Source organism: Aquarana catesbeiana, linkage group LG08 (assembly GCF_042186555.1).
Source record: "Aquarana catesbeiana isolate 2022-GZ linkage group LG08, ASM4218655v1, whole genome shotgun sequence".
Lineage (NCBI taxonomy): Eukaryota > Metazoa > Chordata > Amphibia > Anura > Ranidae > Aquarana > Aquarana catesbeiana.
This window is the reverse complement of record NC_133331.1, coordinates 40,811,290-40,828,940: the sequence shown is the minus strand read 5'-3', so window position 1 is coordinate 40,828,940 and position 17,651 is coordinate 40,811,290. Positions and strand designations below refer to the sequence as shown.

The 17,651-nt window shown below is 40.5% G+C and overlaps 1 protein-coding gene across 1 annotated transcript in view; it reads left to right on the top strand.

The window, feature by feature from the left end:
* The window catches only part of DOCK1 (dedicator of cytokinesis 1), a gene marked incomplete in the record, with an annotated part of 633,434 nt that overhangs the window by 135,515 nt on the left and 480,268 nt on the right, over window positions 1–17,651 (top strand). Inside the window, 2 exon segments of the mRNA XM_073595735.1 lie at window positions 7,430–7,565; window positions 8,317–8,471. Coding sequence (XP_073451836.1) covers window positions 7,430–7,565; window positions 8,317–8,471 — 291 coding nt within the window.

Sequence of the window (17,651 nt, the reverse complement as noted above, 5' to 3'; positions counted from 1 at the left end):
GGGAGTCCTTGGTGGTCATTCTGTATCATCAAGAATCCAATGAGGACGTCCAACAATCAGATGAATTTTATAGTGGCTGCAACATTTGGCAAAAATGGGGATTTGTCGCCAGTGAGTTCCTAACAATAGATAGCCAGCATGTTGTTTTGCAAAACAATGCAAAACAATATTGAATTTGGACAAAACTGGCATTTAACTGGTAGCTCCAATAAATATGCAATTGAAAGATGCTTAGAAAATGTTTTACTTGGGGCAAGTTGTGTACCCTGGTGCACATGATCCTTTGATCCCATCCACCCTTACCATTCTGTATAGCTGCTTCTCTCCATTGTTTAGCTGGCAGGGTGGAGGTGTGTTTTGGCCACTGTATGTGATCACCCTGGGCTGCTGCAGTAGTGTTCCATCTTGGTACTGCCGGATTTACAAGACTGGATCACAGAACAACAAATCAGTTCCCATGTATGTATTTCAACTGTGTAACTAGTTAGTTTTTCCCCTATTCAGTACATCAAAGAACGAAAAGAGACATAGTAAAAAGAAAATGTTCACTTTACACAGTTTTTTGCTAAAGCTTATGCTTTGGCTAGCGTTGTCCTTTAACATTTGTTTTTTTTCAGGGGGTTGACAAAATGGGGACAGGAGTCATAGTTGGCTACAATGCTTTATAGTAGGGACTGTGATATTGTGGAAGACGTTATGACACTAACTGACACTTATGACACTTTGTGGGAACTGGTGACACTAATACAGTGATCAGTGCTAAAAGAATGCACGGTCACTGTACTAATGACACTGGCTGGGAAAGGCTTAAACATCTAGGGTAATCAAAGAGTTAAATGTGTGCCTAGCCAGTGTTTGTGCTATTTTTACTCATGTGCGTACTAAGTGTCTTGTTTAGAAGCTCCGTCCTGCGTCTCTTCCACGCGATCGCTGGGTGCCAGCAGACATCTATTGGCCAGCACCCGCTGATCGGCTTCTGCTGAATCATGTATATACACATGATTCTGCACAGCGTGGCCACCCTGTAGCAGTGAATCTACTCTGTGTGTGTGTGAAAAAGTATTTCCCCCTTCTTAATTTTTTATTTTTTTTTTTGCATAATTGTCACACTTAAATGACTCAGATCATCAAACAATAAAGAGAAAAGAGCTGGTGTCGGATGGGTAGAGGTGCTACTCAGTCCCTATTAGTATGCACGCAACAGAAAACAAAAATGCCCATGGGACTTTTAAAGAGCACACCTCAAAACTTGCCAAGTAAAATTTGTAAATGATTTATTCAACGCACATTTAAAAAAGAAAAAAGTATATTAAATGTCATTATAGAGAGAGACTCTTCTCGCAAAATGCGTTGAGACCTAGCACAGCTATTCCAGACTACTGCCAGTCATCTTTGTGACACATCCAAGTCTCATGGAAAGGTTGATTTCGTGAATGCAAAATTTACCAATATAATGACAGTTAATATACTTTTTTTTTTCTGTATCACATGTTGTTTTTAAATGTGCGTTGAATAAATAATTTATAAATTTTACTTGGCATGTTTTGAGGTGTGCTTTTTAAAAGTCCCAAGGGCATTTTTGTTTTTTGTTGTGGTCAGCTCATCAAACAAATGTTATTAGTACACACACATAACCAGAGTAAATACAAATTGCAGTTTTTAAATGATGGTTTCATTTATTAAGGCAAAAAAGCTGTACAAACCTGCCTGGCTTTATGTGAAAAAGTAATTGCCTCCTAAACCTAATAAGTGGTTGTGCCACGCTTGGCGGCAACAATTGCAATCAAGCGTTTGCGGTAACTGGTAATGAGTCTTTCACATTGATGTGGAGCAATTTTGGGCACTCTTATTTGCAGAATTGTTTTAATTCAGCCACATTGGAGGGTTTTCCAGCATGAACAGCCTGTGTAAGGTCATGATACAGCATCTCAATTGGATGCAAGTTCGGGCTTTGACTAGGCCACTCCAAAACCTAAAGTTTGCTTTGTTTGAACCATTTGGAGGTGGACTTGCTGTTGTGTTTTGGATCATTGTCCTGCTGCATAACCCAAGTTCACTTGATCTTGAGGTCACAAACTGATGGAAGGACAGTCTCCTTTAGGATTTTCTGGTAGAGCTCAGAATTCATGGTTCCATCAATTATGGTAAGTCACCCAGGTCCTGAAGCTGCAAAGCAGCCCCAGACCATCACACTACCACCACCATGTCTGACTGTTGGTATGATGTTCTTATGAAATACTGTATTTGTTTTATGCCAGATGTAACGGGACGCACAACTTCCAAAAAGTAAAATTTTTGGATCAGTCCACAGAATATTTGCCTAAAAGTCTTAGGGGTAATCAAGATGTTTTTTTGGTAAATGTAAGGTGAGCCTTTGTGTTCTTGGTCAGCAGTGGCTTTGACCTTGGAACTCTGCCATGGATTCCATTTTTGCCCAGTTTCTTTATTATTCTTGAATCATGAACACTGATCTAGGTTATTTTAGGACCTCCTGGATGAGTTGTTGTCGTGCTCTTGAAGTCATTTTTGTAGGCCGGCCACTCCTGGGATGGTTCACCACTGTTCCAAGTTATCTCCATTTGTGGATAAAGGCTCTCCCTGTGGTTCACTGGAGTTCCAACGCCTTAGAAAAGGCTTTGATACCCTTCCTAGACCGATACATGTTTGTTTCTAATTTGTTCTTGATTTTTTTTTTTTAAGATTGTGGCATGATGTGTGGCTTTTTGTGATCTGTTAGCGTCCTTCACTTTGTCAGCTTCTATTTATGTGATTTCTTGATTCAACTGGTCTGGCAGTAATCAGGCCTAGGTGTGGCAAGGGAAAATTTAACTCCGCTTTCCAAAAAATTGTGGTTATCACAGTTCATTCATGATTCAGCATGGGAGAGGGCAATTACTTTTTCCACATAGGGCCAGGCAGGTTTGAACAGCTTTTTTCCCCTTAATGAAATGATTTCAAAACTGCATCTTGGGTTATGTTTGTGTAATATATTTAAAAAAAAAAAAAAATCAGGAAGGGAGCAAATACTTTTTCACAGCATTGTGTGTGTGTGTGTGTGTGTGTGTGTGTGTGTGTGTGTGTGATAATAAATAAATATAAATATATATGTGGTGATAATAAATAAATATATATTTACAGTGTGTGTGTATGTGTGTGTATGTATGTGTATATATATATATATATATATATATATAATATTATTATACAGGATTTATATAGCGCCAACACGCAGCCCTTTACAATATAAAAGGAGACAATACAGATACAATAAAATACAAGAGGATTAAGAAGGCCCTGCTCAGAAGAGCCTACAATCTAATAGGGGGTATATGTATGTATATATGTGTGTGTATATATATATATATATATATATATATATATATATATATATATATATATATATATATATTATAATGTTGCCATTGCACACAGATTGCAGAGAAAGTGGGTCCATTGCACAGCCTGTAGTACACACAGTTCAAAAGAGAGAGCGGAACTCGCGGGTTTTGAGAGGTGAACGCACAGTGAAGATTTTATTTTGACGAGGCATAAGCGGTCCTGAGAGAGACCAGCTTGTGCCTTGTCGAAACACCATTCAATACCCGTGAGTGTCACTCTCTCTTGAAAAATAAACGAGATAGAGATGTATATCTATATTCTCTATCACTGTATGAAATGTTGGGCTAACACATTCTTTAATTGGCTACTGCCTAAATTGGGAGATGGGGACCTTAGATTGCAACCTCTTGAGGGTAGGAACTGTTGTGAATGTACAGTATGTAAAAGGCTGTATAAATTGTCACCACTATATAAATGCCTGAAATAAATAAATTTGTAACTAAACTCCCTATTCTGAACTGAACGTACGTGAGAGATTTACTTATCGGAGGCTGCAGTGAGCCATGTAGTGACTTATGAATATTTGCAGATTATTATAACTAGAAGCTTACCTTTCTGCGAGTAGGTGATGTTTAGGTATGAATTTTGCCTTTTAGCTTTTAAAAGTATGAACGCCTCATGAAAATCTAATTTTATGTATGGGTTGCTGAGATATGGAAGTTTTGCATTTCCTGTGACTGTGTTCAGCTTTGCAGAGAAAGACTTGAGACTGAGCCTTGATTCTGTTTGGCGTAGAAAATTTAAAGCTTCACCTTCTCCTCAATTAATGGATTCCTTGTTTGTTATTGTGTCTTACCATCTGCCAACGTGTTTGCTTAAAGTTTGCATGGACTCCAGATGCTCAGCTTTCAAACAGGGATGAACATCTTGAGAATTTGTTTTGTTCTGAAACTTCTGACAAATAGGAACAGGAGTTGCAGAAAAAACAGTCTTTGTCCCCCAAATACTAATGGATGAAAGTTCTGATGAGGCTTTCAAACACAGTGTTTAAGCTACGTCTATGATGTGTTCTGTCCTCATTCTGTAAAACATGAGACTGCTGCTCTAGGTTGGGCAGGCAAAGCTCCTTAAAGTAGAACTAAAGGCAAAATGTTTTACTTTTAGGGTTGGATACAGCGAGGATATGTTTAGCAGGTCTTTTCCTTAGCATGACAATCTGCTGTCCTGTGTGTGTGTGATAATAAAGGACCAGTTGTTCATCTTATGTTTACCCAATTCCCATTGTAGTGGACTTTTTTTAATATATAATAGAAATCAACATACATTTATTAATACATTTTTAATAATCAATACATTTTCCCTTCATGGTGTTCTATAAAAACATCCACATGCTAGTAGTAACACCCATATCTACAGTGTATAAGTTGCTTTATTATTATTAGATCCTATATATATATATATATATATATATATATATATATATATATATATATATATATATATATATATATATATATATATATATATATATATATATATATATATATATATATATATACACACACACATCCTTCCACGAACATAATCACTGTGATTGTCAGTATAGGATAGATAATGGCTTGATGAACCCGTGCCAAATAATGTATGTCTGAGAGGAGATATTTTGGGTTACCCATGTGCCAGCACTTTGTTTTTGAATAAAGAACATTGGAGATCATGCAAGTTTTTTCCACACACTGGATCTCTTTTGACTGAAATGCCGCTTTTCTGTTGCTATTCTGCATACATTACGTCCATCTAAAATGGTTTTGCAGGTCGCCCTCAATGTAATGACAAAGATATGCAGAGAAAGGCGCTTCTAAGTGCAGTGTCAGCAATTTTATTAAAAGGCAACGGTTAAAAACACTTACAGGATTACAGAGTAAACAGGCTCATCAATGCCTGAAGTCCTCCTGAGATGGTCTCCCTGTCACTGTGCTGGCCCGCAGCCGCAGGAACCGAGGGACTGGCACTGGCAGAACAAGATGCCTGCCACATTTCCTGAAACCATGTGGAACACGGGGGGGGGGGGGGTAGGTAGATTGATGTCCGCAAGGGGAGGTGACTAGTTTTGGAGCATGCTCAAAGGCTCCTTCTTCAAAACCTCAGAAGCACAGTGACAGGGAGACCATCTCAGGAGGACTTCAGACATTGATGAGCAGAACCATCCTTTAAATGTTTTTAACTGTTGCCTTTTAATAAAGTTGCTGACCTACTGCACTTAGAAGCGCCTTTCTCAGCATATCTTTGTCTATCCAGAGCCTGCTTCACTCTTGTAAGTGCTGCTTGAGTGCCTGTCAGCTTGCTATCCTGCTACCTTAAAGTCTACACACCCCTGTTAAAATTTCAGGTTTCTGTGATGTAAAAAATGAGACAAAGATAAATAATTTCAGAACTTTTTCCACCTTTTAATGTGACCTATAACTCAATTGAAAAATAAATATTTTAGTGGGGGAGTAAAACTAAAAAACTAATAGTGTGGTTGCATATGTGTGCTCACTCTCTTATAACTGGGGATGTAGCTGTGTTCAGAATTGAGCAATCACATTCAAACTCCTGTTAAATAGGAGTCAGTACACACCTGCCTTAATTTAAAGTGCCTCTAATTAACCCCAAGTAAAGTTCAGCTGTTCTAGTAGGTCTTTCCTAACATTTTCTTAGTCGCATCCTACAGCAAAAGCCATGGTCCACAGAGAGCTTCCAAGGCATCAGAGGGATCTCATTGTTAAAAGGTATAAGTCAGAAGAAGGGTACAAAAGAATTTCCAGGGCATTAGATATACCATGGAACACAGTGAAGGCAATCATCATCAAGTGGAAAAAATATGGCACAACAGTGACATTACCAAGGACTGGACATCCCTCCAAAATTGATGAAAAGGCAAGAAGAAAACTGGTCAGGGAGGCTGCCATGAGGCCTACAGCAGGAATATTTGGCAAGTACAGGCTGTGTGGTACATGTGACAACAATCTTCCGTATTCTTCATATGTCTGGATTATGGGGTCGAGTGGCAAGAAAAAATCCAAGCCTGGCTAAATTTTGAAGTCTCCCAAAAGCATGTGGGAAAATGTGGTATGATCTGATGAAACCAAGGTCGAACATTTTGGCCATAATTCCAAAAGATATGTTTAATGCAAAAACACTGCACATCACCAAAAGAACACCATACCCACAGTGAAGCATGGTGGTGGCAACATCATGCTTTGGGGCTGTTTTCCTTCAGCTGGAACAGGGGCCTTAGTCAAGGTAGAGGGAATTATGAACAGTTCCAAATACCAGTCAATATTGAGGAACTTCATCTTTCAGCATGACAACGACCCAAAGCATACATCCAAATCAACAAAGGAATGGCTTCACCGGAAGAAGATTAAAGTTTTTTTTGGAATGGCCCAGCCAAAACCCAGACCTGAATCCAATTTGAAAATCTGTGGGGTGATCTGCGAAGGGCTGTGCACAGGAGATGCCCTCACAATCTGACAGACTTGGAGTGTTTTTGCAAAGAAGAGTGGGCAAATATTGCCAAGTCAAGATGTGCCATGCTGATAGACTCATAACCAAAAAGACTGAGTGCTGTAATTAAATCAAAAGGTGCTTCAACAAAGTTTTAGTTTAAGGGTTTGCACACTTATGCAGCCATATTATTTTAGTTCTTTTATTTTTACTTCCCTCCACCTAAAAGTTTTCAGTTCAACTGAGTTGTACAGTTTGTAGGTCACATTAAAGTTGAAAAAAAGCTCTGAAATGATTTATCTTTTACTCCATTGTTTTTACATCACAGAAACCTGACATTTTACCAGGGGTGTGTAGACTTTTTATATCCACTGTATATAGACCTGAAGGACCCTTCTAGAAGCGCTTCTACTTGCCATTCTCCACCCTCAATGTAAAGAGACCAACAGTAGGCAGCCAGGCCTGCTTCCTCTGACCGATTTCATTTTAAAATGCAGTATATATTTTTATGTTCGTTTTATTTAGAAGCTGCTCTTGCTGCGTAATGTCATGGAAACTTACTTTGTCGTTTTCTTCCTTTTTTATTTTTTTTTTTTGTTAGGATCCTTGATTTGGACCTGGTTGTACGAGATGAGGATGGAAATATACTCGACCCAGAACAGACCAGCACAATTAGTCTTTTCAGGGCACATGAAATAGCTTCCAAGCAAGTTGAAGAAAGACTTCAGGAAGAAAAGGTTTAGCACACATTTTTTCTGTATTTTGGTTATTGCTAGTGCCTGTGATAGAGAAATCATTAAACCAACACTGTGCACTGTATCTTTGATTAAAAGGAAGGGAATGCAATTTGAAATATTTTACAGGCAGCTAAATAAACATTTGCTTCCACTAGGCCCCTCCATAATGAACTGCCTCTGATAGAACTACTGCTTGTGGCCCGAAGCAAATCAGGTGTCTACAAAACATTGGAAAACACACTAGACTAGAGAATTTTGACATTTACTTGGACTTTTGAATGGCTGTTATATTTGTATTTCTGTGTTCTGTGTCTGTGCTCCAGACAAGCGGCTGCATGCACAATTGAAATACATATATGGAACCACGTTTTAACTGCTAAAGGATTTGTAACTCTTCAGCTAGTCTTCTGATCCAAGAACCCCTGCCAGACAGCATAGTCTGGTCCTGCTGCAGCAGCAACACAATTTAGTGACAATCTTGCCCTCATCATACTTACTAGACCAAGAAGGAGCAGCAGCAGCATACATGAGTAATTAGTCAGCTCACTCTGCTTTCTCTTCCTGTCAGCAAGGTCACTGCCAGCACATGTGCACTGTAGGTAAACCTGACTGACTTCTAGGATCGGCCCACCCTTGGATCCTCTCCCTGAGTGTTGAGTTACAGGAGCTTATAGGAAGCTGATCTATAGATACTAGCAGCGTGTTTACCTGTTTAGCATTTCCAGTGTTGATTTATTATATTTTTTTGCAGTCTCAGAAACAGAGTGACATCAACAGACAAGCCAAGTTTGCTGCCACACCCTCGTTTACTTTGTTTGTTAATTTAAAAAATGTGGTGTGTAAGATTGGGGAGGACGCTGAAGTTCTGATGTCTCTTTATGACCCTTCTGAGTGTAAATTTATCAGGTAAGGGTTTATCTTTTACTTGGACAAGAGATATGGAACTGTGACTTTGCTAATGCTTTTCCTCAGACAAAAGTTATAGATTGTTATGCTAAACAGCATTAAAAGGTCATTTGATGCCGGTTCACACTGATGTGAGTTCATAACGAATGTGATGCGTCAAAAACATTCTAAATTCGCATGTCATTCATAAAGTCATTGTTTTCAATGACGGTCGTTCACATACATGCGTTGCGATTCCTCTACGAATGCGAAAAAAAAAAGCGTCTTGTGCGAGTTTACAGAGTTGCATTGCGAATTTATTCTCCACAGACATCAATGTAAATCGTTCTGGAATCGCATTGTTGGTTCAGATATGTGCGAATTCCACCACACTACTCTCCACAAAAACCAGGAAGTACACAGGAAGTTAACACCTTTTTTTTTTTTTTTTTTTTTTACATTATGATTCCATTGGCTAGAACATCAAACGCAGCTATGTCCAACTCCAGAAATTCGCAGTAAAATTGCGGTAAATTTGCGGTAAATTTGCACCTCACACGGGACAAAAAAACGGAACAAATTCACAGCGCAGCAGTGTGAACCGGCACTAAAGCTTGACTTCTGGAAATGGCTAAAACGGTTGAAATTCATGTATTTGCTGTTTTATTTGCAAATTAATTTTGTAGTTCTTCAGTCGTGTATATATAAAATAAAACACAACATGTTGTTGAACTTAAAGCACTGTGCAAATCCGTAGTGCCCTAAATCCTCATACCTCATCTTTCTTTGTATGCAGGCTGCTGTTTAATGGAATACAGGGGGCTGATATAAATACATGATTGTGTACTCACACTAGCTGTATTTAAAAATACTTCATACATCACTCAACTTTCTCTATAAAACACCACTCCCTTCCATTGCTTCCCAAACTAATCTAACATAGGACTCTGCCACCCCCCCCCCCCAGTACATGTTTACCTCTGCGTGATGGTGTTTACACCCTTGATGCAGAAAACATTTCTGGCCCTGGCTGCGCCTGAAAGAAGCCATATGACAGATTTGTGTACTCTTCCTGTCCCAGCAGCTTTAAAGATCAAGTTTGTGACATCACTGACTGCCTCTCCACCTCATCCAATCATAAAACAGTTTGCATTTTTTCAGAAAATTCAAAGCATTCTTTGGTTGATGTCCCTGCTGAGCGGCTGACCTCCTGTATTTACATTGCATCAGACTGGCCGCTCAGCATGGGATCCGGAAACAAGTGCAGACCACTGAAATGGCTGTGTCTGCTTCAGTGATTTCCAGCTTCAAGGTGCATCAGCCAGGTATAGTATATGCATAGGGTACAATGCAAACTGGACCAATGTAACTATATATATAAAAATATACAATGCATAGAATTCAACTTTAAGGCCCTTTTCACACTGGTGGAGTCTGCCCGCTCAGCATGGGGATCTCTTTGTTGATCTCTGCTGAGCAGGTGGATGACTGGTCTGTGTCTGCTGATGTAGAGTGGACCTCTATGGGCTGTCAGATGGAAATGGACCACCTGTCCCCATCCGTCTGTTTTTAGCAGACAGGATAGGATCGTTTTTTGGTGGGTGTCAATGGGCACATGTCCGTCGACATCCACTGCTCCATAGAAAGCATTGGGTGGTCCGATCTGGTCCAACTGAAAAACTGACAGGTGGACCGGATCAGTCTGTCAATGTGAAAGGGGCCCAAACATGTCATGTTTTTTTAACGTTATCAATTTGTTTCATAACAATTGGTCATATATTCATGTATGTACTGTATGCATATGAATATACCTCCTGTTTACATTTATTTTGAAGCCCTAATGAAGAGGGGATTGTGTTGTCCCCCAAAGTGCATTGGCTATTTTTTGTAATTAGATTGCGAATCATTAAAAGGACTGGGACTCCTTCATCATTTATTTTGGTGCTCCTTTTGTGTTAGCATGCTTTGAGTAACATTCTAGGTGCCACCGATGGGGGAGCCTTGCTTCGCATTAGCAGCCTTACCAGTGCCAGTAAAATTATTATGTTTTTGACGTCTTATTGAACCAATATATTTTGAAAGTCCCAACAACACCTCTTGGATGTGTCTGAAGTTTTCAACTTCAAACTGTTACTAAAAAAGTTCACTTTACAGTTTTGTATTCACAGATTCATGATGCATTTTTGATGTCATTGGTGTGCAATATTTTTCTATCCGTTAGTTTTTCTATCTGTTTTATATAATGGTACCAAAATACATTGTGTTTACAAAAGTCCCCAAGTTCATTGTAAGTGTTTTTAACATTAAATATCATGTAGTTTTCAGAAACTTTTTATGTATTTTTTTTTCCTAATGGAGGATTTGCAAATGAATGCAGTGTAATTGAAAATTAATGAGGAGAAAAGAAATCCATTGGCAGTGCATTACAGCTCATAACTGGTTAATAAATCCTATTTGCATTTATAGTAATTAATGCAAGTATCTGAAATGAATGCCATTATTTTTAAGAGTCTTCCTCCTGTAAAGTTCTTAATGTGAGTTTCTCTGAAGGAATTTGAAATACATTCTTCTAGTAAGTAGCAAAACTCTTTTATCACGATTATTATTATTTAATGTGTTTTTATAATTGCTGACATTACGTAGATTAAATTGCATCTTCATTTTATTATAGAATTAAAAAGTCTGTTGCTCGGTGTAGCAGCAAAATAAAAATACTGGTTTACTGAAGAATCAAGGAGTCTTCAGGTGCCCATGTATATGTGAGATTTTATAAAGTGTAACTATGGGCAAAAATTACAGTATGACGGAGCCCCCAAGCCTTCAAACTGTTTTCTCAGCATCATTGTCTACTTATGGACAGAGTAGTTGCTATAGGTTAACTTTTGGCTTTAAATTGGTACTGTTACTACAGGATCTAAACAGTAAACGGCAAGTAGCAAAATCTGTAGAAAGAAAAGGCAATATATTTACCTTTCCAACTGCCCAAGTCTTGAATCATCATCACCATGCTGCTCCCTGGCTGCATTAAATAAGCAACACTTCTGGGTGTGTGAATTTCTGATACCCTTCTGCATTTGATGCGAACACTAGAGAAAATGCTTTGTGTTTAGTGTTTTTTTTTTTTTTTTTTTTTTTTTTTTTTTTTATTTTAAAGGCAGCAGATCGAGAGACGTTAAATACACAATGTATGAGTATGGCATGCAGGCCAGCAATACAAAATGGTCCAACAGTTCAACATGGTACAATACGTTTAGAAGAAGCCAGTAAATCAACTCAGGGCTCATTTGTACTGTCAACATAAATCCACAGAGAAAAACTTGTGCAGAAAGAGAGAAGGAAAAAAGTACTAGGAAAGAGGGTGGACAGTTGAGAGGTTTGGAGGAGCACGTAGAAGCCGTGGAGATACCCTCTCAATATCAGATGATTGTAGTTGTTTCCCTTAAATCTAATAATCGGCGGCCAATATCTGATGGCATAAAGCTGGTAACCCATGGAACACAGGTTGTGTGGAAATTGTGCATAATGTCAGTAAGTTTAGCAGTCAGCCTGTCGTTCGTGAGTGAGCACCTTAAATTTTACTGCTGCCAGCGAGAGGGAATCCTACAACCAGGTTCTGGTCATGATTTGCTTAGCTGTAAAAAAGTGAGTTGTCAGCCTGAACGGACGTTTGGAAAGCCCATCTAGTTTCAAGTTGAGCATCGTCTCTCAAGGTATCATTTTACAGCATATCATAGACCTGCGCCTACAAAGCATTCACAATTGGACAGGTCCCCCATACGTGAACATAAATGCCCAGTTCTAGGCAGACACAGAAACAAGTGCCATCATGCCCTAGAGTATGACGTGCAGTTTGAGTCTAAAATAGGTACCAGTGGTAAAGTAATTTTTATAATTGGTTTCTAGTACAAGTACTTTTCTGGGAATATGATTTGGTGTTTTCCCTGATTTGCTGCCATTGCTGTGGTTTGAGTAATGCTGAGATCTGATTTCTGTTTCTTCATATATTCTTGATGGGGTGACGAGGAGCCTGTGATAAGTATTGCAAAGAGATCAAGCCTGGAGAGTGCTGATCCTTTAATAGGGGGGAGGGATCATTGACTGTATGAGGTGTTTGACTTGGTAGCAAAAAATGAAGGTTTTAGGCAATTTTATCCTTTATTTGCAAAGTACGAAATTTCTCAGGGCCATGAGATGTTAAGTGGTAACACATGTCAGTGAGCTTTCGGTCTATCCAGTGCTGAAAAGCGCATGAGTATTCCCATCCTGGCGGAAAGGCAGGATTGCAGAGACAGGACATTAAAGGTATATGGGGGACTGGAGAGCTCCAGAGTATTTAAAGTAATCCTATATACGGTAGATGGATTGCATAATGGCTGCATTCTATTAGGTTCTACTAGGATCTATTATGTGGCAGTAGCCATAACAGGTTATTGATTTGGTATAAGGGCACATTTGGTATAAGTGCACAGTCCACTGTTTCAAGGGATACCCAAATGGGTATTTCACACTTGGCATGCTATTTGCGACAATGATAGTCGTTCTGCAAATGTAGGACCCCCAGAGCACCCTGAGGCCTGCTTTGGTAGTGGATTTAGCCATTTTCGGTCTATGGCAGTGCCAGATTAATTTTAAAAGCTGTTATTGGAGAATTGAAGTCGGGATCCTAATGGGTAACACACAAAACAGATACACGATTTTTGGCAAATATGTTATCTTAATTGTCCATATGCAGCCAAGTCAAGAGAGTGGGTAATCCAAACAGTATTTTGGGTTTATTAAGAAAAGGCAGATAATTAGTTGCATAGAGCGAGTGAAAAAAAGGGGCCGAGATAGATTTTGAAATATGAGAGGCGCTTGTATTCTTAGTGGTAAAGAAAAAAGATCTGTAGCATACTGAATTGTTTTTATGTCAGAGAAACATTTAATATTTGGGACTTGGAGTGATTGATATCAAGGCCAGAGGGGGGGATCTTTTTAAGGCCTTCGGTTGGAAGTAGTCTTCCAGTTGTTGGAAGTGAATTACTCCGTCATGTTTATGTGATGTAGCCAGCTTAATGCAGTCATCCCTAATCACCACCAGGTAGACTTCCTACAGTGTCACAAGGTAGATTGTGTCACTGCGGTTGTTTTTAAGATATTCTAGGATGGAATAACAAATGTAGGCTCTTGAGAATTCTACTGGCAGCAGAGAATCATTAAAAGTCCAGGTGCGATCCGTTGGGGCTGACCAAAGTGAGGTAAGAATAAGACTGGCCATACGCTATACAATTTTCTTGTACAAATTTCCTTTAGATTTACTAAAACCATATAATATGAGGTCAAACCTTAACACTTTCCATTTGTATGCAATCAGGCAGGCCCTTGCACTACATAGTTGAAGGTAAGTTTAAAGGAAATTAAACAAGAAAATTGTATGATGTATGGCCATCCTATGGGTGACTGCACTATGATCTGACTGAGGGACAACTACTGTAATTGAAGCTTGAAAGGGTAGGAAGGGTATGTGACCTAAAAAAGTGATCTATTCAAGAAAAGGTATTATATGGCGAGAAATGGAATGTGTCATTTTTGGTCGTTGGATTCATTTTACACCAACAGTCAGGCAATCACTGGTGTGTCAGCAAAGCTCGAAATTAGGCTGACAAATCGGGTATTATTGTCTGAGTAAGGGACCTATCTAGTGTTGGTTGAACAGCAAAATTGCTGTCTCTGCATAGGATGAGTATACTCACTTGATGTGTTTTGGCTGGAATAAATGTGTGAAGAAGGGGAGTTGGTGGTTGGGTGCATAATAGGTGACAATGGTTACTTCTTAATCTTGCAAGTGTCCCGTTAACAATAAGTAGCTCTTTTCTACATCTAACTTGGTGACCATACCAAAGGCTGTGAACACTGCTTGATGCTTGGTCCTGACATTGGCCAAATATATTTGGTGTTAATGTGGACTAGGGCAGCCGGGTATGTGTGTGTGTGTGTGTGTGTATATATATATATATATATATATATATATATATATATATATATATATATATATATATATATATATATATATATTGTGAGGGGTTAGCTCGGCAGCGGGTGTGTGTGACCCCCTGGATGGGTTCACCACACAAAATCAGGCACAGCAGACAGCTTGGTAGGTGAAACAAAAACAAAGGTGCGGTTTATTCAGACTAGATGCATTGAAAAAATAACAGAAAAACAAAAGAAACATGAAAAGAAATCCTGGTCAGCTTGACCGCTTACTACACACGTAGTGTCCCTAACTAACAACTGGGTGCAGCCTTGTGCTGCCCCAGACCCTATCTCTCTTTGAGAAGTTTTGCCACACAGGCGTTAACTCACCGCAAAGCTCAGATACCACACTCCCCAGTCTACACAATCACAGAACTGGTTCCAGGATGGAGCATCTCCCTAAGCATGCTGGGATGTTTTCTATAGGTCTTAATGAGCCCACTTACTTCAGCTGGGCTCATTACCTCTTCCCCTGCAGGACTCCCAGTACTCCCCCTAGTGGTATAAGTCAGCATAAAGCCTGAATCTAGGGCATACATATTTTCCATCCTGGATGCAACCAGGTGATTTTACCTGCCTGCTGTCACATACCCCCCCCTCTTGTTTCAACCTTGGGGTTGGAACACACGCAGTCAGGCACGCATGTACTCGAGACAAAGCATCCACATTCCCCATTTTAACGCCAGGGCGATGCTTTACTGTAAAGTTGAATTCCTGTAGGGCCAGGAACCACCTATTTATCCTTCTATTGGTCTCCTTGTTTTGAGCCATCCACTTTAAAGGAGCGTGATCAGTTACCAGGTCAAAGTGCCTACCTAATAGATAGTACCGAAGGGAATCTAGAGCCCACTTCACAGCTAAACACTCCTTCTCAATTGTGGCGTAATTTACCTCATGGGACTTCAATTTCCTGCTGAGGTAAATGACTGGGTGCTCTTCCCCGTTCCAGACCTGGGACAACACTGCTCCCAACCCAACGTCTGATGCATCAGTTTGTACAACAAAGTCCTTAGAGAAGTCTGGGGAGTACAACACTGGCTGGCTACATAAGGCGGTTTTTAATGACTGGAATGCTGCTTCAGCCTCTGGGGACCATTTGACCATGACAGACTCTTTCCCTTTTGTCAGGTTGGTGAGGGGCACAGCCTGAGAAGCAAAATGGGGGATGAATCGCCGATAATAGCCAGCGATTCCCAGAAAGGCTCGTACCTGTTTCTTGCTGTTGGGACGTGGCCAACTCTGTATGGCCTCAACTTTATTGACTTGAGGCTTTATCACTCCCCTCCCAATAGTGTACCCCAGATATTTGGCCTCCTCCTGTCCAATGGTGCACTTCTTTGGATTGGCTGTAAACCCAGCTTCCCGTATGGAGTCTAAGACTGCTTGCACTTTTGGCAGATGTGAGACCCAATCTGTGCTATGGATAATCACATCATCCAGGTAAGCTGCAGCATACTTCTGATGGGGCCTCAGAATTTTGTCCATTTTCCGCTGGAATGTTGCAGGTGCATTCTGTAACCCAAACGGCATTCTCTTGTATTGGAACGCCCCATCTGGGGTTACAAACGCCGTTTTCTCCTTGGCCGACTCGGCCAGGGGAATTTGCCAATACCCTTTGGTGAGATCGAGAGTTGTCATGTATCGGGCTGTTCCCAGCCGGTCGATCAACTCATCTATACGCGGCATGGGGTAGGTGTCAAATTTTGTAACTTTATTCAATTGTCGAAAATCGTTACAAAACCGCCAGCTCCCATCTGGTTTGGGCACTAGTACGATAGGACTGGACCAGTCACTCTGGGACTCCTCTATCACACCCAATTCCAGCATCCTTTGAACCTCCCCACGTATTGCCTCCCGTCGGGCTTCTGGTATTCTATAAGGTTTTAGTTTTACCCTTTCTCCTGGCGGGGTAATAATATCATGCTCTACGCCAGAGGTTTCTCCCGGTAGCTCAGAGAAAATCTCTTTGTTGCGAAGTACAAACTCTTTAACCTCCTGTTTTTGGGGTTTCGATAAGGAGACTGCGATTCCAACCTCAGGAACAAAGCAATCAGACTGGACCGGTGACAAAGTCTCTGCGACTAGGGATTCCCTATCCCTCCAGGCTTTCAGCAGATTGACGTGATATACCTGTTCCGGCTTTCGCCTTCCTGGCTGTCTAACCCTATAGTTCACCTCACTCACTTTTTCGAGAACTTCGTATGGACCTTGCCATTTGGCCATGAATTTGCTTTCAACCGTAGGGACTAGCACCAATACCTTATCCCCTGGGGAAAAAGTACGGGTCTTGGCCCCACGGTTGTACACTCTCTGCTGTGCTAACTGCGATTGGGCCAAATGTTCCTTTACGATTGGCATTACCTGTGCAATTCTATCTTGCATCAGGGCGACATGCTCAATCACACTCCTGTGGGGAGAACTCTCATTTTCCCAAGTTTCCTTGGCGATATCCAGCAGTCCTCTTGGGTGTCTCCCATAGAGTAACTCGAAGGGTGAGAAACCCGTAGAGGATTGGGGTACCTCCCTAATGGCAAACATCAAATAGGGTATTAGACAGTCCCAATTCTTTCCATCTCTATCCACCACCTTCTTTAACATTTGTTTTAGGGTTTTGTTGAATCTTTCAACCAACCCATCTGTTTGGGGGTGATACACAGACGTACGTAATTGTGTCACTTTGAACAACTTGCATAGTTCTTTCATAACTCGGGACATAAAAGGTGTACCTTGGTCCGTAAGCAGTTCCTTACAAATACCCACACGGCTAAAAACAAGTGATAGTTCTTTGGCTATGGTTTTGGCCGAGGTATTTCGAAGAGGAATCGCTTCCGGATAACGGGTGGCATAGTCCATTATAACCAAAATGTACTGATGCCCCCTAGCGGACTTCATTATCGGACCTACCAAATCCATTGCGATCCTCTCAAAGGGGATCTCAATGATAGGAAGAGGTACCAGCGGGTTACGGAAATGTGGCATAGGTGCCGATTTCTGACACACAGGGCAGGAGGAACAATAATTTTCTGTTTCCTTCATGACCCCAGGCCAATAGAATCTCTGCAATACTCTCTCTCTGGTTTTCTCTGTCCCCAGATGACCTCCAAGAATGTGCCCATGGGCCAATTCCAACACCAACTTCCGGTAAGGTTTGGGCACCACAAGTTGCTCAACGGTTTCTTCTGCCCT